General features: G+C 38.2%; 2 protein-coding genes across 2 annotated transcripts in view; both read left to right on the top strand.

Annotated features, from left to right (window-relative positions):
• Positions 1-2,095, top strand: part of HPSE (heparanase) — a 51,519-nt gene extending 49,424 nt beyond the window's left edge. The window contains exon 12 of the mRNA XM_074276111.1: positions 1,679-2,095. Coding sequence (XP_074132212.1) covers positions 1,679-1,838 — 160 coding nt within the window. The 3' untranslated portion in view covers positions 1,839-2,095. The remainder of the gene's footprint in view (positions 1-1,678) is intronic.
• A 4,553-nt stretch (positions 2,096-6,648) lies between these two features.
• COQ2 (coenzyme Q2, polyprenyltransferase) overlaps positions 6,649-22,652 on the top strand; it is a 40,465-nt gene continuing 24,461 nt past the window's right edge. The window contains exon 1 of the mRNA XM_074276114.1: positions 6,649-6,945. Coding sequence (XP_074132215.1) covers positions 6,714-6,945 — 232 coding nt within the window. The 5' untranslated portion in view covers positions 6,649-6,713. The remainder of the gene's footprint in view (positions 6,946-22,652) is intronic.

The following is a 22,652-nucleotide window of genomic DNA, read 5'->3' as shown; positions in this document are numbered from 1 at the left end:
CCAGGTATTAAAGTCCAAATCCTTTATTGTCTCCTTCAGAGTCTTATCTCCTTCACTTGAGGCTCGGCTAGTTTTTCTGGAGGTCTTCCAGATTTTGGTTTCAGTGTTCTCCACAGGACTGCCTGCCACAACTTCTCTGTCTTCCTTTTTTTCTGCCCGACTGCCATCTCTGGCTTCTGAAGCTCATGACTGAATCATCCTGGCTGAGGCTCTGAGAGCTTCTAGTGGGCTTGTCCTTTCTGGCCCCAAGAACTCCTCCTTATATGCCCCACACTGAGCATTGTATCACTAGGAAACCATTATTTGTTGTAGGGTTAAATCAGTGCTAAACTACATTTAACCACTGTCTCCTCAATTCCACTTAGTACCTTGTTTCAAGTTCTGGTCCATAACATCTCCTTATAGGGTCAGAGCAATCATACTGAACCATGCTAAATTAAATAACTATTGTCTCTATCAATCCCAATGACTTAGCACTTTGTTTCAAGTTCTTGCCCATAACAGTTATATATAAAAAATGAAACACACAAAAACTCCAGCTAGATGACACTGAATCACATCTAGTCTAACATCCTATATTTAGATTCACCTCAACATGGAGTCTATTTTGCTTAAGATGGGAGGGAATACTCCACATTGGATAACCTTAGAGTCAGGAAGACCTGGCCTCAAGTCCAAATAAAAATTCCTTCTTGTCTAAATTCTTTATATTCATCATTTCTTAACCTACAATAAATTTCCACTGTGTTTATGTATCTCAATGTTCAGCCAATTGTCAATAAAGGGCACACCCCTTCCTTCCAATTATTTTGCTATTACAAAAAGGAGACTCACAAATATTTCATAGCTATAGCATTTTTCTGTTCTCTTTGACCTCTGTGGGGATATATGCCCCAAAATACTATCACTGGATCAATAAATCACATTATGACGATATTAGCAAGAGAAACTTTTATATAACATTCATTAATGTATCAGGCTAAGCGGCAGAGTGGTGAAGCACATAGCCTGGAAATCTTGGGAGACCTGAATTCAAATTTGTTCTCAGATACTTACTAGTTGTATGATCCTGTATAACCCTGTAAAATGAGTTGGAGAAGGAAATGACAAACCACTCCAGTATCTTTGCTAAGAAAACTCTTAACTGGGGTCACAAAAAGGATCAAACACAACTAAACATGTGTCAGGTACATGCAAAGTGCTTTACAAATGTTGTCTCATTTGATCCTTATAACTACCCTGGGAAGTAGGTGCTCTTATTATCCCTACTTTACAGATGAGGAAATTGAGGCAAACAGAAATTAAGTAATTTATACTGTATCATATCAGGTCATATTTGAACTCAGGTCTTCCTGACTCCAGACTCAGGTATGCTATTTATTGTCAATATCTTATTTACTATTGATTTTCATTCTTAGAGTTGAATTTGACTTTAGAAAATAAAACCAATCAGATTTTCTTTCCCTGCGAATAACAGAAATAGCAACCCAGTAATGATAACGAACAATTTTGTTTTTTAACACAAAATGCAAGGTAGCACATTTATTAGATTATATTCATGTAATACATACTTTCAGAAAGTTTAATTTGTTGAAGAAAAACTTCCAAATAAGCCTTTTGTGAATAGATGAAATATGAATTTTTCAACTAAATCAATCTTTCCCCCATTTACTTTCAGATCTGTGAAATTGAATGGCCATGTTCTCAAAATGGTGGATGACACAACATTGCCAGAACTAATTGGCAAACCCCTCTGCCGGTATTGTCCATTGACTTTGCCACCTTTTTCATATGGATTTTTTGTTATAATGAATGCTAAAGTTGCTGCTTGCATCTAAATGGTGAAGGCTGATCAATTTAATCCTGTGGATGAATTTTAAGAGTAATGATGGAAGTAAAGTACAACATGAAGCAGTATGAGGTCGGGCAAATATATCATCACATATCATTGAGTGAAAGCTTCTAAGAGACAAATATTGGATCTGAATGAATACATACCAAAACATGATTTTAACTTCAAAGCTACAGAGCTTACATTTTTATGTGAGTGTTTTTATATTTTCATATTTTAATAAAGTAATTTATGGAACCTTAATGTTATAATTTTATTTTTCTCAAAAAGTAAAACCTTAAAAAATTTAAATAAAAATGTTTTTAATTTTTAAAAAAAGTGAACCCTTAAGAAATTTTTTTAAATGCTTATCCCAGAAAAATCTCCAATGGACTAGAGCCAAGATGGCAGAGTAGCAGGAAATTCAATGAGTTCGCTCTCCCCCATCCACACCTTCCCCAAAAATTTCCTCCAAAAAATCAAGAAAATGCACCAGACTTAATCTAAGAACAAAAAAATCTAAGGGGGCTGGGGGTAAGGATATTATACAGTGAGCCATTTTTCCAGTCTCCCAGAGAGAAATGCCCTGGCAATGGGCTATAGCCAGAGGTATACAGTGCAGAGAATGCCAGTACAAGGAAAGACTATGAACCAGGGCAATATGAGGTCCCAAAATGAAGAAGTTTAAACGTGGTGTTTCAGGAACAAACGCCAATTAAAAGCTCACTCCCTAGTGCCAAGGTACAGGTCCAGGGGGAGGCAAGGAGAGAACCTGCACCTAGATGCCAACCAAGGAACATATGCGAGTAGCATTTGTGTGGCTTGGATACCAAGAGCAGAATGGATTCTAGCCTCTGTTCCATATGAAAGCCTGAAAAGGAATAACCAGATCAAGAATCCCAGACCAAAAAGGGAGCCACGGTTCTGTGCCTCTGAACTAACAGAACTTTCTAGCTGGCTGATGGTGGCTAAGTCCAGCAGCAGAGTGCTGCAACTCCAAATGGGCAAGCTCCTAGGTCAGTTGTTAGACCCAAACCAAAATGGTGAAATTGTAGAGTTGAGAGTGGAGTGGGGAAAGCAAGATTTTGTCTTGGAGCAAAACACTTTTGGAAGCACTCAAATATTACATGTCCTAGAGTAACACAGTATTCAGTAATCCCCCAAAAATCACAAGAGAAGGACTAGACCAGACCTTTCCTTCAGAAGTACACAGAGATTGACTTCAAAATAATGTCCAAAGTCAGGAAGCAGACTAGAAGAATGAGCAAACAAAAGCAGAATTCCACCATTAAAAATTATTAAGGTTACAAGGACACTTAAGATACAAACTTAGAAGAGAATGACTCCAAAACCAAAACATCTATGAGCAAAACCTCATAGCAAAACACCACTTGGGCACAAATTCAATTAGATTTCCTAGGAGAGATGAAGAAAGAATTTTAAGATGTTTTTTATAAACGAAAAGAGAATACCAAAGGAAAAAAAATTTTTTAAGAATTACAAAAGGAATTAACAGGTTGCCATAGGAGGTTTAAAACCTTCAATCACAAACTCCCTGAATACTAGAATGGGTCAAATAGAAAATAAAGACATCATGAGTCAAAAAACATGAAAAACAAAGTCCAAAAAACAAAAACAAGTAACTAGAAAACATTAAGAGAAAAAAAAATTTAAGAATCATCTGATGACCTGAAAACTATGATCAAAAAATTAATCTAGACATCATATTTCAAGAAATAATAAAAGAAAACAGTCCAGATCTCTTAGAACCAGAGGCCAAAACTGAAATAAAAAAAATTCATTGGTCACCTGATGAAAGAAATCCCAAAATGAAAAGTCCCAGTCCTATTATAGCCCAAGTCCAAAGCTTCCAGACCAAATAAAAAATATTGCAAGCATCCAGAAAGAACAAATTCAAATATCAAGAAGTCACGGTTAGGATCAGACAACATTATATAGCACATATATCACACAGCAGCTACCATAATAAAGGAATGGAGAAGTTGGAATACAATATTCCCAAAATAAAAGATGTGAGTTTATAGCCAAGAATCACTTCTCCAGAAAAATTGAGTATAAATCAACAAAGACTATAAAAAATATATTTTAAAAAAGGTCTTTAATGAAATAGAGGACATTCAAGCATTCCCGATTTAAAACACACACACAAACACCTATATAGAAACTGAAATTCAAGCACAGGAATTAAGAGAAAAGAAAAAGGTAAGCTTGAGTGAGATAAACTACTTATGTTCTAATATGGGAAGATATTACATGTGTCCTCTCTGAATACTATAATCATTAAGGGTCATTGAAGGAGACTAATTAGGTATAAAACTTGGAAATGATTCTGTTATGTCTTAATGATTTTAAAAGAATGGAAAGAGAAAAAGGGAAATACACTAAACTGAAGAAATGAAAGGAAGGTTGGGGGTAATTATCTCACAATTTGGGATATGTAAGCAGAAGTCTATACAAACAAGGAAGAAGGAGAACAGTTAACATTTGAATTTTACTCTAACTTGGTCAAAGGAAAGAAAGAACCTATACAACCACATTTTTAAAAATGCATTTTGCTCTACAAGGAAAAGGAAGAAAAGGGGAGATGGAAGAATTAGACAGGATAGATTATCAGAGAAATTAGTACTCAATAAAGCAAACTCTAAGGACATAAATATATATTATAGATATTTTTGTGGTGGCAAAGAGTGGAAATCTGAGAGGGTAACCAAATATTGGGAAATGACTGAACAAGTTATGGCATATTCATGTGACAATATTATAGTGTGATAAGAAATGGTAAAGGAAATTGTTTCAGAAAAACTTAAAAAGACTTGTATGGACTGGGATTCAGTATCATATTAGCAGAACTAGAAGAACAACTTATACAATTATGACAAGATTGTAAAGACAAACAACGCTGAAAAACTTGTCTTAGATCATTATAATGAGCACCGCAATTATAGAGGACTAATGGTGAACATGGTCCTTACCTCCTAATAGAGAGTAAAAAGACACAGAGTTCAAAATGAAGCTTTTCTTTTTTTTTTTTTTTTTTTTTTTACATAATGAATATGGAAATGTGTTTTCTTTTACTATACGAGTTTGCAAAGGGAATTTTGTTTTTATTTATTTTTAAGGTGGAGTAGGAAGGACACAGGTAGATTTTTTGTTGATTAAAAAAAAGCAAATTTAATATTTTAATGAAAAATTTCCAAGCTATGTCTCATGCCTTGGATAATTATCTGTTTTTCTGTTTTCTTTCTTAAAAAAAAAAAAAAAATCAAAACTCTTCTAACTAAACTGATTTCATATCTTTACTGCTTTGTAAAACCACTTAAATTTTTGAATGAGTTCATATAAACAATTGAGGAACTTTGATAAGTCTAAAACCTCTAGAAAAGGTGTGTTCTATTATAACTACTTTTGCAGCTAGGTAGTACAATTGGTTAGAATTAGTATTGGATTTGGAGTCAGAAAACTAAGTTCCTATCCCAAACTATTATTTGATCCTGGGTGAATCATTTAGCCTCTCTCCAATTCAGTTTTTTTCCTCTAAGATGAAGATAATAATAGAACTTGTCGATCAGGGTTGTTGTGAGAGTTAAATGAGTTGATGTATCTGTAGTGTTTCTCTAATTTTACAATTCTATATAAATGCTAGCTATTTTTTAAAAAAGTTTTTAAATTAATAAAAATTATAATATATAATTAAATGTAATATTTTAATGCTAGCTATTAAAAAGTTTCTTTGTAGGAATCCAGATTTTTATTAAAAGTTGTATTTTAAACTTTATTTAGCAACTAAAGCTGATTAAGTTTTTTTTTTTTCCCTGAGGCAATTGGAGTTAAATGACTTGCCCAGGGATACACAGCCAAGAAGTGTTAAGTTTCTGCGATTAGATTTGAGCTCAGATCCTCCTGACTTGGGGCTGATGCTCTATCCACTGCGCCATCTAGCTGCCTCCATATTCATCAATCGTTTACTTTGCACACACCAGTTAGGTGGTGCAATGGATAAAGCATTAGGCTTGGAGTCCAATAAGATCTGAGTTCAAATCCAACCTAAGACAGTTACTAGCTGTGTGGCCTTGGGCAAGTCACTTAGCTTGCGAGATGGGAAAGGAAATGGCAAACCACTCTAGTATCTTTGCCAAAAAAACAAAACAAAAATAAACAAATGGGACCACAAAGTGTCACTTACAACTAAACAATATAATTGCTACACTTAATTGCCTGTGTCATAAATTGTCCAATCATTCGCTAGTCTATTTCCATATTTGTTTCTAGGTTTTAAAAAAGCTACAAGTAGCGCAGGTTATTTTGTAGAGATGAAACGAAGGGGATGTACAATTTAGTAACCGCACTTGGGCAATTCCTGAGCTCTCTTCGAAAGTGTTACCGCTATGTACAACGTCTTACGTAAATACCTGAGGGGGAACATTCCACGAGTGCTCACGAGAAACTGCGCCCACCCTGCTCCAGGGTTCCGGGGCGCCAAAGAACGCGTGAGAAACAGAAGAGAGGCGGGGTGCACTGCGGGCGCGCGAGACACGGCCAGGGGATGGAGCATGACCAGGCTGGTTGAATTCTCCCGGGCAATAACGGGCGGGTAAAGCTGGAAAGAAGGGTGGGGGAGGGTTTTTTAAAGTGCTAAATAGAGCAGTTTAATGATTGAAAAGATCCTGTAGGTCATAGGGAGCTCCTGCTGTCTGAGGGAGTCGCGCACTCCCGGACGTCAGAAGGGCGAAAACACCTGAGACCACAAGAACACCACCCCTGGCACCTGGCTGCGTGAGAGGCAATGCGCACGCGCCCTCCAGATGACCACGCCCGCTGACGTCATGCACCGCTTGCGCTCCGGTGTGGCCGAACACTCGCCATGATGGCCTCTGGGCGCCTCTGGCTGACCCGGGGGTTGCTGGCGGGGTTGCGGCGGCCGACGCTCGTCGTGCGCGCGGCCTGCGCCGCCACGAACCTCTGCCGCCCTCCCCCGCCCTTTTCTGGGCCCAGCCGTGGACGCCCGCTGAGCCTGTCAGCGGCCGCCATAGTGGACGCGGCGCCCCGCCCCCTGCAGCCCTATCTGCGCCTAATGCGGCTGGACAAACCCATTGGTGAGCCCGGGGGCGGGACGGGCGCACGGGTGGGAGCTATGATTGGGTAATCCCTGCTGGAGTGGCTCAATTTGACGGCCAGAGGTGGGGAGCGAAGGGAGTGATCCTAGCGTGGAGCGAAAAGCAGTGTGAAAAGCTGGTTTTTAAATTTGGGAACTAGAGCAGAACTGAAGATTTAGAGATTGAAGGGAAGACCTTGGAGGCGGAAGGAAGCCCCCACCCTCACTTTCACAAATCTGTCAGTCTGCGGAGGATTTAAAAAGGGTAGCAAAAAAGGGGCGACTCCCCTTAGTGAGATTTACCTTCCGGAAAAGGGATAATATGTAAACAAATCTGTGATAGGCCCTTTTATGTAGTGCAAGAATTAGAAAATTCCCAAACAAAAGTTTTGTACTTGGATGGATTAGGAAAGGTTTATCGGAAGGAGGGCGGGTGGATTAGAAATGCCTCGGGGAAGAAATTATTGCGCTGGAGTTGGGTTTTAAGGGAGGAGAAGGAATTCCTCTGGCTAAGAGAATAAGCTTTAAAGGTTTAGTGAAAGTGGAGGTTTCTGGTTGGATTGGTTCCGTGTGGGAGGGGCTGCCATTAGCTTGGGTTAATTTCCATGGCGCCGCAAAAGTGGAATTAACTTGTAATACATAGAGTGGAATTAACTGTGTGGTTCTGAAAAGCTGAGGGAAACCGAATCTGTGAGAACAGATGGATACTTACAGAGGCCTTACTTCTTCTGTCTAGACCTTGGGCTCTAATAACCAGGCCTTAACCAGATGGACAGCTGGGCCTGCCGTCGGGAAGATCTGAGATGAAATTCACTTTTTAGGCATTCACTTCGGTGATGTCTCACTCCTCAGTGACCCCTTTTCTTGGCAAAGATACTGGAGTGACTTGTTATTTCCTTTCATTTTACAGAGGAAAGTGAAACAAACAGGATTGAGTGACACTACTGTGCTATCTAGCTGCCAATCGGGGCAAGTCACTGCATCTCTGTTTGCCTCACTTTTCTTATCTGTAAAATGGAGATAATAATAGTACCTACCTCCCAGACAGTGTTGAGAATAAAATGAGAATATTTTAAAAGCTATTTGTAAACCTTAAGGCAATATACAAATGCTAACTTTTATTATTATGGAGATCTGGAATAGGGTTAGGTTAAATTCATTAAAAGCAACTTTTAAACGAATGCTACAAACACATATTGAAAAGAAAATAAGTAGCTTTTTAGATCTTACAAATATCCTAATTCCCGCTTGTGCTATATTTGTGGTTCATCTGGGTATAACCTCATAGGAGGAAAACTGCACCTGTAAATAAATATGCTTGCTAAGTGTTAGCAAACATGGGTGGCAAACTCTGGTCAAATGGGTGTCTCAAACTAAATCTATCATTTATGGGTGTAAGAATTGTGGACTCTGTGGAATGTATTCTACTAATGGAAAAAGTCTGGAAAAATCTGTAAATCCAGAGGGGTTAGTCTGCTGTCCAACTAGGGAGAAATTCAATGGACCATATAATAGCCATTTTTAATTGCTATTAAGAACCTGACTGCTGAATTCATTAGAGAAAAATCGAAGTAACCTTGATGTATGGACAGAGAGCCAATTAACTGATGGCATTTTGATGATCCATTTGAAAGTGGAAGGAGAAGTTGATGCTGTTCTTGTGGCAGTGCAAGAGTTGTGAGAATCCCCTTCTTTGGTTGGAGGCACATGTCCAACATGAAAAGAATTTCGTGAATCTCAAAAGTTTGAATGGCAAAAGGGAAGTTTATTGGCTTGACTTTGCTAGGAAGGCAGACTTCTAAGTGGCAAAATCCTGTTACGGAAATAAAGGTTATCCCTGAGAATAGAATGTCTTCACAGCAGGCAAGAGTCCTGGTAGGCAGTTGTGCCAAGGGGAGAGGTCCCTTGGCAAAACATAATTCCTACTCTGGACTTCTGCAAAGATTTAAGTTATAGAAGGTAAGGCTTCCAGTTGAAAAGAGAGCCAATGCCAGGCTTATCTTGGAGTTTCAAGCTACTCAGTATCAGACCTAGATCTCCCAATTGAATGAAAATCACTTTGAAGGCTTTCCCCCCCAAATCTGAAATTTCCTAAATGGGGAAAATATGCCTTCTCCTAGACTCTCTGGAGTCTGGGAGACCCTGAATCAAAGGGGACAATTTCAGAATGATTATTTTACAGGTTAAAGGGGACACAGTTTCACCCCCATCAAAGTGACTTCAGAAGATGGTTCTAATTTGATTGTCCACTTTAGGAAATGTAAGCGGTTTGAGATGAGGTTCAGGGAGAGGACAGGGAACTACATCTCACTGAGAGGCGAAGGAAACCTGTTATATCTGAGGGAAAAAAAGGGAGGGGGGATGAACATAGTGTGAATCTTATTCTCATCAGAATTGGCTCAAAGAGAAAATATTGGTCATTTTTGGTTTACATAGAAACTTCTCCTACTCATTGAAAAGTGGGAGGGGAAAAGTAAAAAGGGAAGGGGTAGACTAAATAGAAGGGAATCCAGAAATAGTAAGGGAAAAGATTTATGAAAAGGGGAGGGACTTTAAGGGGGAGGGAGAGATTCTAAAGAGAGAGGGCTGCATGAGCCTGAGGCAAGTGGTGCTCATAAATTTAATACTGGGGAGGGAGGTAAGGGAAAAAGGAAAGAGAAAAACATAATCTGGGGTTAATAAGATGGCAGGAAATACAAAATTAATAGTTTTAACCATAAATGTGAATGGGGTAAAATAGCAGATTGGATTAAAAGGATAGCTCCCTTTACTATTAGTCTTCTGTGCCTTGACCCCAGATCCTCCATGCCTGGATATAAAGTATGGTCTCTCTGATACCAAACAGACCATAATGGTGCTTCCTTTCCAGGTTATCAGCCCTTTATTATGAAGCTTTGTCTAATAAGAAGTTATTCTTCTTATTAAAACATGGAAATGATAAGAAGGAGGTTGACAGCTAGCCCCTCCACCTCCACCAACAGACATATTCTGAGTTTATAAAATTTAAAGAATATTAGAATCAAATTTCCCAATCCATTTATTTTTTACCATTAGATCAAAAGGGGAAGAAACACATCAAGCCTTGAGTGACAATTTCTTGGATGAGAGATAGGGTTCAGACATTTAGAGATTTATTAGATACAGGAAATCAGGTGACTATCATCTGTGTTGACCCCACTCAGGTGAGCCAGGAACTCCTAAAGAGGTGGGAGATTTGAGGGAGCTACACCCGAGAGGACAAAGATGACCATCTGGGCAAAAGTAGAAGGCTATCATAAAAAAGCCTGAATTGATAATGAGGTTGGGTTTGTTGAGATGAGGGGGGCAAAGTAGTTCTCATTTAGGTTATTGCATCCTAATACAATATTTGCATATTTTGGGGGGTCCCAGGGCATAGAAAGATGTCAAGTCTGGGCTGATGGACATCAGCAGTTTCTACCAAGATTCATTGATGTCCCTAAAAGTGATGGATGCATTGAGCCTTTTTTCCATTCTAATTCAGACTGTTAGAATGCACTGAGCCACATGTGGACCATAAATTTTAATAAAAGCACATTTAATCATGAGATGTAACAAAGGGTATGCATTCTAAGGCTAAAACATTTAGATATCTAAATATTAAAATTATTTAGATAAAATGGCTACTCTCCCTTCCTACCCATTGACCATGTCAACTTAAAATGCTAGGTAAGTAAAGTGTTGCCACTGGGCAGCAAGATCTTCAATTCTCTTAGACTAAATTTTCATATGCTTCAGGAAAACAAACCAGTGATGACCTTGAGAACAGCTTCTCTGCCCCTTATAAGGTAAAGGAATCCAGCCTCCAAAAAACCCTTCCTACCAGCTTCACCACTTGTTATCTTTGGCCAGATGCCTCCTCAAGAGGACATGGACATTTGAGATGGCCCTGGTACATGGGTTGTTTAAGTTTTACCCAGTCCTTTCATTTGTAGAGTGGAGAACTGGTCACTCTTCTTGGTAGGATGAGTTTAGGGCTATGTAGATGGCCTATGAGGCTATCCTATTTGTGGAGAGGAAGAAAGTCATTTATACAGATTCTTAGTCTTTTGTTATAGACCTTGCTAAGTAGTTGGAATACTAGAAGCTTAATAGGACATTAAGAAGATCCTTCTATGGAAGCCGAATCTGTGGTAGACCTTTGTTGATACAGGCATCTAGGTTTTATAATCAGATAGGCAGTCTCTACACCCTTTAATCTCAGCATAATCCTTTAGCCAAATGTAATAATGTAGAAAGACTCCTCCCTTCTGGCCCTCCCTTCATTTTCTCTGATCAAGGGATCCATTGTGCCTCCAGAATTGTGCAGGATTGGGTTAAATTCCATAATACCATATGGTATTTTTGTTTTGTTTATCATTTTCAAGCAGTGGGCCTCATTAAGCATTGGAGTAGGCTTTTTAAAGTCCAGCTTTTGGTGTGTATCCTTCCATTTGCTAAATAGGCTGATTTTCTTCTGGATGAAGCATCTATACGTATTCCTCCTTAGCTTAGTGAATGGGGTCATTTTCCCTCTTCCGTGCTTTTTTAACATCAGTTGAGTTGAGGACACTTTAAAATGACAGTACATTACTATTCATTCTAACACCAGGATGACATCAAAAAAATTGTTTTGTCTCTAGTCTGACTCTTTCTGGAGCCAATGAGCCTGATGCTGAAAACACTAGATGCAGATGGTACCTTTTACCACCCCATCCCCCAGCAAAAATTCAGAAAATTTCCCATCAATCTCAAATGTACCTTTCCCCAGGATAGTAAATAGATAAATCATGTGGGTGTATAAATCATCTCCCTAGAAACCATTTGGAGTTTGGGCAACAGTGACAGGAAAATGGACCTTGATCTAAGAGAAGTGTAAGTAACTACATAACCTGGGTAAAGAACAAATTAGGTAGAGGAGGGGGAAAATGTTGCCAATTGATCCTTCTTTCTAAAGAAGCCCATGTTTAAAAGTGGAGAGACAGGCAGTAAGATGGCTCCTACCCCCAGGGGAACATAAATATCATTAGTCCAAGAAGTTTGGTTTCAGTGTCTCAGTGAAAGAGAAAGTTGGTAGCCAAAGGACTGGGAAATAGGCATTGGATAGCAAAGCCAGGGATCTCAGCTGAAAGGACAAGTTAAATTTCAGACAGGTGCAGCTCCCAGATATAGTTCTGTAGAGGTTTGGGACTAGAGATGTCCTAAGTTTCTGTTCCTAGCTGTCCTCAAAGTGCTCTTCTCTCTGCCTTTGCTTGTGAATCTAGCCTAGAATGGGAGAGGTTCCACAAGGTTCTGGGTGGGAGTGGGCGTGTGCTCAGTGATTCCTGAGAATGCCTTGAAGGTATTCCTTATGGATGTTTTATCTGTTAGTACACAGAGCTGATTACCTAATTACCATTAAGCTTAAACTGTGTCTCTTTTGGGCTTATAGTAGGGTTTCCTAAGTGTGACTTTTTGTGGCCAGCGAGGCCTTAAGCTTAGGAGTTATTTAGTCCCTGTCCCTAGTCATAGAAACCGAGAACTATGACAGATTAAATACATTAGTGTCTGTTTGGAGGGTGAATTTTAGCTCTGCAAGCGTCAAAGTGGGAGTGATTATGGTCTATCTGAGGAACTTTCCATCCCCCTGTGGGCTGTTGTGGTTGACCTGGGCTGCAGTAGGGGGGGGAGGGGGGAGACCCAGATCGTGGCACTTTGCCGAAGGTTTGTATTTATAAGAGTTTTAAGACATTTACTTCACAGACTCTGTCTCCATCGATCTCCCATTTGGTTCCGTGGCATATTCTCAGTCTGTTCTGGCCGTTTCTTTCACTTTACCCTGACACAGACTTTGGTGACGCCGCATTTCTCATGGGAAGGCCATTGGCAGGGCTCTGCTGGGTCTATTCTTTCAGAGGCGAGACTCTTACCTGGCCATAAAGTTTCTTGGACCCTCAGCTCATTTCCCATAGTGCTTCTCTCTGACCTTCCAGCATGGATTTAGTTATAGATGAGTGAAATGATTGGAACATTTATTAGCTGCTCAGTATATGCAAAGAACTCTTGTTAAGCATTGGAGATGTAGAGATAAATTAGACAGGCCCTGCTCTCAAGGAGCATCCATTCTAATGGGGGAGACAACCCTTAATAACAATGATGCTCAGTTGTTTGAGACTCTTCGTGACCCAATTTGGGGTTTTCTTGTCATGTACTGGAGTGAATTTCTATTTTCTTCTCCCCGTCATTTTACTTTACACTTTATGGGGGCAGCTAGATGGCGCAGTGGATAGAGACCCAGCCTTGAATTCAGGAGGACCTGAGTTCAAATATGGTCTCAGACACTTAATACTTCCTAGCTGTGTGACCCTGGGCAAGTCACTTAACCCTAACCCCCAGCCTCAGAAAAAATAAAAAATAAAAAAAATTTTTAAAAAAATTTTAAAAAAACTTTATACTTTATGTTTTGGAATAGCGAGGCCCATAGAGATTGGCAGCCTATAGTTTCCAAATTAAATCCTGGCCCTTTCATCATGTTGGATAATTTAGAGACATTTCAAGACTATAGGTTATGTCTGGCTGTGTCAGTCTCTGATTTGACCCTGTGCCCAGATTTTTTATTTTTGTTTATTTATTTATGCTGAGGCAATTGGGGTTAAGTGACTTGCCCAGGGTCACACAGCTAGGAAATGTTAAGTGTCTGAAATCAGATTTGAACCCAGGACCTCCCAACTTCAGCATTGGTGCTCAGTGGGTACACTGTGCCACCTAGCTGCCCCTTTGTGCCCAGATTTTTTTTAAATGGTTTATGCTTGAATTGATAAGATACAGTCCTTGCCCATGCTCCACTGCTCTGCAAAAACTGAGTATGAGGACAGATTAATTAATTGTGAATTCAATCAAGCCATCCATATAGAAAAAAACCAAGTGTATGAAGAATGCTTTTTGTCTGGCTTGTGATTTGCAGTTAAGATGGGCAACCTATATGGCTCACCCGTGAGTATTCATAACTTGGAAAGGCACTCTCAAATGGTTGGCCCTAGAATTAAATAGACAGGAGAGCACACTGGACTGTCTTTGGAAAAATGTGTTGCTCTTTTAACATCTCTGAACCGCACTGTTCTATGTCTGCAAGTTATTGAGCACTACAGTCTTTGAAGAATTAATGATGAATAGTGCCCAGAAGGCACTGGAGAGGCACTTTAGTAGATGTGATTAGGGCACACTACCTAGCAGATTTGGAATTAGGAAACAGAACCAGAGTAAAGGATATCAAAAGCTATGGACATCTGATCACATTCTGAGAGAGTTTCATTTTTTTCCCCAGAGAAAATTCTCTGGTAAAATGCTTCTCTGTACTCTAAAGACTTTGAAATCTCTCTTTTCTAATTGTTTATCTATATATTTTGCACCATATTGTTCACTTTCCTGCTCCATGTTCACCTTTGCATTAAAATCTCCAAGTATCAGAGCATATCTGTTGGAATTCCAGCTCCATTCCTCAAGTGAAATTGTTCTCTCCAAAGTTACTGGTGATCTCTCAATTGCCAAATGGGATAGCCTTTTCTCAGTATTTATCCCCTTCCCCTTTTGAAGGACTGGCACTGTGAACCACCTTCTTCTTGGGGATAATCTCCTTTCTCAAGGTATTCAGGTTCTCTCCTGGTTCTCCTTTTGCATACTGGCCACTCTTTCTCCTATTTCTTTGCTGGTTCACTATCCTTCCTTCTACCGTGTAAAATGTTTGCATCCAAATCTGTGAATCCACAGGGGAGAGTTCCTTTGGAACACCTAGTCCAAGATGCAAATGATAGACTAAGGAGGCAAAGATCTGAGGACAACTCATTCCTTAACGACACCATAAATGGAGCCAGTGATTCCTTAATAGTCAGAGACCCAAATAAGGGAGAGCAGGGTCTTCTATGGTGATTAGCAAGAGGATGGGACAAAGCCTCTGGCAATATGGTATCTTTTTATAGGCCAAAAAGTGAGGGGAGGAGCCATCTCTCTGACATCTGTGTGATATTGGTTTATTTGGGCCATCCCTTCTGAAACTTCCAGTCACAAACAAGACAAAGGTAAGACATTCTCCATTGATGGAGGGTTCATAAGGAGGTAGGATAAGTGCCATCCCAGCCCCTTCCCATTATATCTTGGAAGATAGGAGTAGTTCTCAAGTGATAGGATCAGTAAGCAGGCAGGCCAAGGGATTAGTCTAGACAGTTTAGATTGATGACACTGACCTTTAGGTAACCTTCAGGTTGCCTCATAATGTGGGTAATAAGTGAATTTACAAAGGTAGATATTCAAGTTTTAATACAATAGTGAAGGTACTAATTATGAGATAAGAATTGAACCGTGACATGAGTTTATTTGAATCATAAGAATAGCATTGTGATCCAAATGATGAGTTTATTTGAGTAAAATTTACAGTAGGTAAATTAGTAAACTTAGCTTGACTGAGTCTTTTTTTTTAAATTTTTTTTTTATTTAGAATTTTTTTCCCCACAGTATATATGCATGAGTAATTTTTTTTTTAATAATATTATCCCTTGTATTCATTTTTCCAACTTATTCCCCCCCCCTCCCTCCATTCCCTCCCTCCCCATGACAGGTAATCCCATACATTTTACATGTGTTACAATATAACCTAGATACAATATATGTGTGTAAATACCATTTTCTTGTTGCACATTAAGTATTAGATTCCGAAGGTATAAGTAACCTGGGTAGATAGACAGTAGTGCTAACAATTTACATTCACTTCCCAGTGACTGAGTCTTAATAGAATTAAAAATCAATTTTATTTATTTTTTATTTAATCTTTTTTTTATTTTAAATACAGGATAAGGAAAAAAAAAAAACATTGCCATGTGCATAGAGAACATAAGGATTCAAAATATAAAGCAATAGATTTCCCAGAAAACTTATATAATTAATACTACACATTGTGTTTAGAGCTCTCTTAAAGAAACTAGAGTTTCTTTAGTTTTCTGCTATGCATTTGTAAAACTTTTTTTTTCTCCTTCCTCCTCCCTAAAGGCTACAATTAAGCAAGGGGATATATATATATATTCTGAATTTAGAAGACTTTTATACATACAAACATATGTAATATACACATACATCATGTATATATGTATATATACATACACATGTACACATGCATACACATGTGTGTTGTTTCCTCTTTAATCCTTCGGAGTGAGTTCCTTTTTATGCCCCCCTACATAATATATATGTGTGTGTATTTTTTTAGACTCACCCCATTATATTCAGCTTAGTCCAAGCCTTCCTTTTAGGCTACGCAGATTAAAATTACAATCATAAAAGAACTGATAATATTTTCATATAGAAAATGCAAATTATTTGACCTTGAGTCCATTATAATTGGGCCCCATTGTTTACCTTATATTTTTCCTCGATGCTATATGTTGAATTTTTCCTGTTCTGCTGTTTTTATCACAAATATCTAAAATTCTTTCAGTTCATTAAATGTCCTTTTTTTACTTCCACTCCCCATTCAGTATTAGAATTAACTTCTGGCGAAGTCATCCTTAGTCATAATCCCAGTTCTTTTGCTCAATGATATATGGTATTCCATAACCTAAATTTAGTCCTTTAACTTAATAGCTGCTAGGTCTTTTGTTTATTTTTTCTTCTTGTTTTCAATATTTTCTCTTTAACCTGGGAACTGGGAAATTTGGCAATAATATTCCTGATGGGGGTGAACTCTGAAACTTTGTCCCCTTTAATCTATAAAAGAAGGGAGATTCTTGGTCTCAGACTCCAAAAATTCTGAGAAAAAGCATACTTCCCCAGAGAAGCCTTTTCCAAATTAAGTGACATCATTCAATTAGAGATCTTGGTCAAATCACCCTTCAGTAATCTTTGGGGTTGCTGATCCTCTTCAGGAAATTCCAGTCTCTGGGAAAAAGCCTTCAAAATGATTTTTTTCAGTGGCTTAAAACTCCCAAGATAAGTATCTAGGCCTGGGGGCATTGACTCTCTTTTCTATGGGAACCAAGTCTCAGACTGCCAATAAAAGATAATTTTGAACTCCTAATCTCTGCAGAAGTCCTAAGTAGGATTATGCTTTGCCAAGGAACTTCTCTTCTTGGCACAGTTGCCTGCCAGGACTCTTGCCTGTGTGAAGACATTGTCTTCTCAGTGATAACCTTTGTTATTTCTCTAACAGGACTTTGCCATTGAGGAGTCTGTCTTCCTAGCAAAGCTGGCTTCTCAGTGCTAATAAAAGTCCCTTTTGCCATTCAAACTTTTCGGTTTTGTGAATTCTTTCACATTGAACCTGTGCCAACCAGAGGGGATTCTCACACCTCAATTCTCTACCACTAGACCCACATCACTCCTATAAGTTTTCCTCATGGGTTCTTTTAGTAGATCTTTTTTTTTTTTTTTTTTTTTTTTCCCCTATTTCTGCTTTGCCTTCTTATTCTAGAACTCTAGGTCAATTTTCCTTGATAATTTCTTGAAATAACGTGTCAAGATTCTTTTTTTTAAATCATAATTTTCAGGCAATCTGACTATCCTCATGTTATTTCTACTGGATTTGTACTCCAAATCAGTGGTTTTTCTGATGCTGTGTTTCACATTCTTTTCTATTTTGGGGAGTTTGTTTTATTTCTTTGTGTCTTAGAATGTCATTAGCTTTTCTTAGTCCAATTTTCATTTTCAAGGAATTATTTTCTTCCTTAAATTTTTGGTTCTCTATTCAAGTTGGATTGACTTTCTTTTTGTAATTTTCTTGGATTACTTTTATTTTTTTTCCCTCAGTCTCTTTTATTTGATTTTCAAAGTTCTTTTTAAGAGCTCTGACATCTTTTTGTGCTTGGGACCATTTGACATTTCTTTTTTAGCTCCATCCTTTGAATATGAACCCTGATCTTCTTTGCCTCCATAGTAGCTAATTGTGGTTGGGTTCTTTCTCTTTTGTTTCGCCCTTTTTGTTTCCTAGCAGACGTGATCAAGTTCTAGTTCTGAAGTATCACCAATTATGCCCCAAGCCTTGTTTTGCTTACCTGTTTGTGAGGTCTGTCCCAGGACCCAACCTTGAGCTCTCCTCTCTACTCCTAGAGCCCAGAGCCACATTATCCTGCAAATGGCCTTACTCTCCCCACAGTCCCTTTGGAGGCTGTAAACTACTGAAGTTGCAACTTGCAGGGTCCCCACCCGTCTGTCACTATGGCCACCCAGAGCAGCGACCTTGCCCAGAATGAGTCTGGTCAGTGCTGGCTTCCCTGGACAGCAGGAGCTCCAGTCTGCACATCTTTGGCTGCCTCCCCACTCCTGCTGCTCCCAGCACTTCTTTTTGTGGGTTCTGCAGAGGTGCTTGCACTTCCTTGGAGCTATACCTGTGGTCTTTTTTGGGGTCTTCTCAGGTTATCTTGGAAGAACAATTCTGTTGACTTTTGTTTATTTCCATCTTCTACATTCCCTCTGTGGCAATATCTGACTTTTTCCTGAGGAGGAAATTTGGAGAACCTAAAGGTTTCTGACCTACTCTGCCTCTCCCAGAATCCTCCCCAGAAATCAGTTTTCAATTCCATATTCCTCATCTAGTGGATCGCTGTAGATCATTTAGAAGCAGCTGTTCTCATCCAGGAGGAATTCGTTTGGGTCAGTGGCTATTGACCTTCCTGCACTTACCTGGCGATATTTGCAAATTGAGTCCATTCTTGGGGCAGCTAGATGACACAGTGGATAAGCAATTAAGGAGACTGAGTTGAAAGCCAGCCCCTTCTGTTCAACAGTGAGAGGATGGGCCAGTTCCAATGATTTTGTGATGAAGAGAGCCATCTACTCCCAGAGAGAGGATTATGGGAACTGAGTGTGGAACACAACATAGCATTCTCACTTCTGTTGTTTGCTTGCATTTTGTTTTCTTTCTTAGGTTTTTTTTTTCTTTTTCTTTTTGATCTGATTTTTCTTGTGTAGCAAGATAATTGTATAAGTATGTGTACATATATTGGATTTAACATATTTTTTTTAACATGTTTAACCCATATTGGATTACTTACCTTCTAGGAAAGGAGTTGGGGGAAGGGAGGGAAAAATTTGGAAGGTTTTGCAAGGATCAATGTTGAAAAATTATCCATGCATTTGTTTTGAAAATAAAAACCTGTAATAAAAATAAAATAAAATCCAGCCCCAGACACTTAGTAGCTATGTGAACTTGGGCATGTCACTTAACCTGTATTTTCCTTAGTTTCCTCAACTATAAAAATGGGGATAATAACAGCACTACCAAATTTGGGACACAAGTAGTTTTGCAAGGGTGAATATTGAAAATTATCCATGCATATGTTTTGAAGATTAAAAACCTGTAATAAAAAAAATAATATCACCTACCTTATAGGATTAGTGATTGTGAGGTTCAAATGAGATAATATTTATAAAAAGTGCTTAGCCTTATGCCTACATATAATAGATGCTGAAATAAATGTTTATTCACTTCTCTTCCCCTTGTACAACCATCACAATTATCAACTAGACATTTCAAATTCATGTTTCCTAGTCATTTTTACCCCACATATTCAAAACAGAACTTATTCTCCACTAATCCAATCTTTTCTGAACGTCCTTATTTTTGTCACAGATACCATTTCATTTTCTCATGTTCACAACCTCACCATTATCCTTGATACCTCATTGACAAAATATTGTTATTTCTACTTCTGTAACATCTCACATCATACCCTATGTTTTCCCTATTCACAACACAGCTACTCTTGTTCAGGCCTTTCTTATATCTTTTTTTTTTCCTTCCTCAGCAGAACACAAAGGGAGAATTGTATATGGAACTGCCTTTCATCTTGCTTTATTTTTTGAGAGGATATAATAGATTCTGTATTACTTTCTAAACTTTCCCTCTTGTTCATACCTCCTTTTAAATTTTGAACTTCCTTCTCTTTTCAGGGCATCTTAAAAAATGTTTTGATGACCCTCTATCTTGGGAAACATCATTATTTCTCATTCTTCCCTTCCCCCCTATTGTGGGAGAAAAACTTTGTCACAAACAGGTCTGATGAAGCAAAACAAACCCATACATCGACCATGTCCAAAAGTGAATGGCTCTTTCAGTCCCTTGAATCCATCAGCACTGTCAGGAAGTAAGCAACATGATGATCCTCCAGTCTTTGGTTATTGAAAGGCCACAAACACAATTTATTGGTTATTGCTAGCCTGACTAATAAATTGATCATGTTCTGACCATTGTCTCTCAGTTTAACTTTCAAATGAAACACTCCTCAATAATATCCTCCCTCTTAACTACCTCCCTCTCAAAAAAAAAATTCAGTAGTATTTTATTTTTCCAATTACATGTAAAGCGTATTTTTTACATTCATTTTTGCAAAAGTTTTTAAGTTCCATTTTTTTTTTTCTGCCTTACTTTCCCCCTACCAAGAAAACAAGCAATCTGATATAGGTTATATATACATATTTACATATTAATCATGTTATGAAAGAAAAATCATAACAAAAGGGAAAATAACACAAGACAAAGCAAATTTTAAAAAATAAAGGTAAAATATAATGTTTCAATCCACATTCAATCACTATAGTTTTCTCTCTGGATGTAGATGGCATTTTTCATTCAGGTCTACTGCAATTGTCTTGGATCATTGTATTGTGAGAAGAGTTAAATCTGTCATAGGTGATCATCACATAATCTTACTGTTGCTGTGTACAATGCTCTCCTGTTCTGTTTGCATCAGTTCAGGAAGTCACTCCAGGCCTCTCTGAAATCATCCTACTGATCGTTTATTATAGAACAATAATATTCCATAACATTCATCTACCATAATTTATTCAGCCATTTTCCAACTGATAGGCATCCACAAGGTTTCCAGTTCCTTTTCACTACAAAAATGGCTGCTATATTTTTGTGCATGTGGGGCCTTTCCCCTCTTATGTTTTTTTGGAATACAGGCCCAGTAGAGACACTGCTGGATCAAAAGTTATGCAGATTTTTATAGCTCTTTGGGCATAGTTCCAAATTGTTTTTCAGATTGGATGGATCAGTTCCCACATCCCCTCCAACATTCTTCATTATCTTTTCCTGTCATCTTAGCCAATCTGATAAATGGGAGATAGTACCTCAAAGTTGTTTTAATTTGCATTTCTCCAATCAAAAGAGATATAGAGCATATATTTTTTATATGACTATAGATGGCTTTAATTTCTTTATCTGAAAATTGTCTGTTCATATCCTTAACCATTTATCAATTGAAGAATTACTGTTATTCTTATAAATTCAAGTCATTTTTCCATATATTTGAGAAATGATGCCTTTATCAGAAACACTGTCTGTAAAAAATGTTTTCCAGTTTTCTGCTTCATGCATAATAGAATTTTAACCCAGTTCCTCTCATTTCAGACCAAGCATCCCACAGAATATTGGGGTTTTTTTCCTCTTAGACAAGAGCCAATTCTACTGTTCCAGGACAACCTGGGTACCATAGTCCCACTGGGTCCAACTTGTTAAAAAAAATCATTCTATTTAATTTATAAACAAGAATATAAAATTTGATTCTATTCCTCAAAAGAATGTTCACTTGTTGGCCACTGGGTAAGGATTTTATTTTTACAGTACCAAGAGCTAAGTTAATGTTTAGAGACAGGCTCTAAATTACAATTCATACTCAGCACTGCCAAAGTCCTCACAGAAAAGAAAAGTAGGAAAAGTTATAGTATATTCATAATTGTGACCTGCAGGCCATCACAGAAAGTTTAAGGTAATTCCTCAGTTTCTCCATGAACTTTTCAGTCCTTGAGCTTCACTATACCAAGCCCCTTATAGATATTAGTCAATAAGCATTTATTAAATGCCTTCTCTGCCAGGCAGTGTAGTAACAAAAGTTTTAAAAAGTAATAAAATAAAAGCAATTAAGATGTTAAATCTCAATCTTAACACAATGTGCCTCTGCTTTGCATCACTTCTGATGATGCAAAATTCAGAGCCTGGCCAGTCAGCAAGCATTTCTCAAATGCCTCCTATGTGCTGGACTCTGTGCTAAGTGCTTGGATATAAAAAATAAAATAAAATAAAAAAGGAAAAAGACAGTCTCTGCTTGTTAGAAAGTTTTTGTCCATTCTTGAACTGAAATCCTCCTCTATGAACTTTCTACCTTCAGTTCTACTTCTATTCTGTGGAACCCAAGGTCCCTCCCTTTTTGCAGAATCCCTCAGATGAGAAAGAGGCAGAAATAAAGTCTTAGAAATTATTATTTGTGGAGAATTAGTGAAGAGGATGAGAAGATAGGGAGAGATTGTGATATCTCTCAGTAAAGGCTACCCTGGGCTGAGCTAAAGGTGAACTGCACCTTTAAGTCTGCAGATCCACCAAATTCTGGGAACAGATTGTCATTCAGAAAGGCTCACCTCTGAAAGTCTAATCAGCAAGTAACCCGTTTTCTTTTTAAATTGCAGCACTTTATGAAACTTTACCTAAGGCCTGGAGGGAATGTGGGAAGCTGCACCTACCCTGATTCAATCACAAACGATTTGAAAATTTGAATAAGTGAGCATGTTTGACATATATTGGATAGCTTTCTGTCTCTGGGAGGGGTTAGAGTAGGGGAGGGCAAAAAAAATTTGGAATTTGTAGAGGTGAATGTTGAAAATTATCTATGCATATATTTTGAAAAGAAAAAGAAAAAAGAAAATCTTGAATAAGGATTTGCATATATGTCATCACTTTGCTAAATTCTAAGC

The sequence above is a fragment of the Sminthopsis crassicaudata genome, chromosome 6 (assembly GCF_048593235.1).
Source record: "Sminthopsis crassicaudata isolate SCR6 chromosome 6, ASM4859323v1, whole genome shotgun sequence".
Lineage (NCBI taxonomy): Eukaryota > Metazoa > Chordata > Mammalia > Dasyuromorphia > Dasyuridae > Sminthopsis > Sminthopsis crassicaudata.
This window is presented reverse-complemented; position numbering and strand designations above follow the sequence as displayed.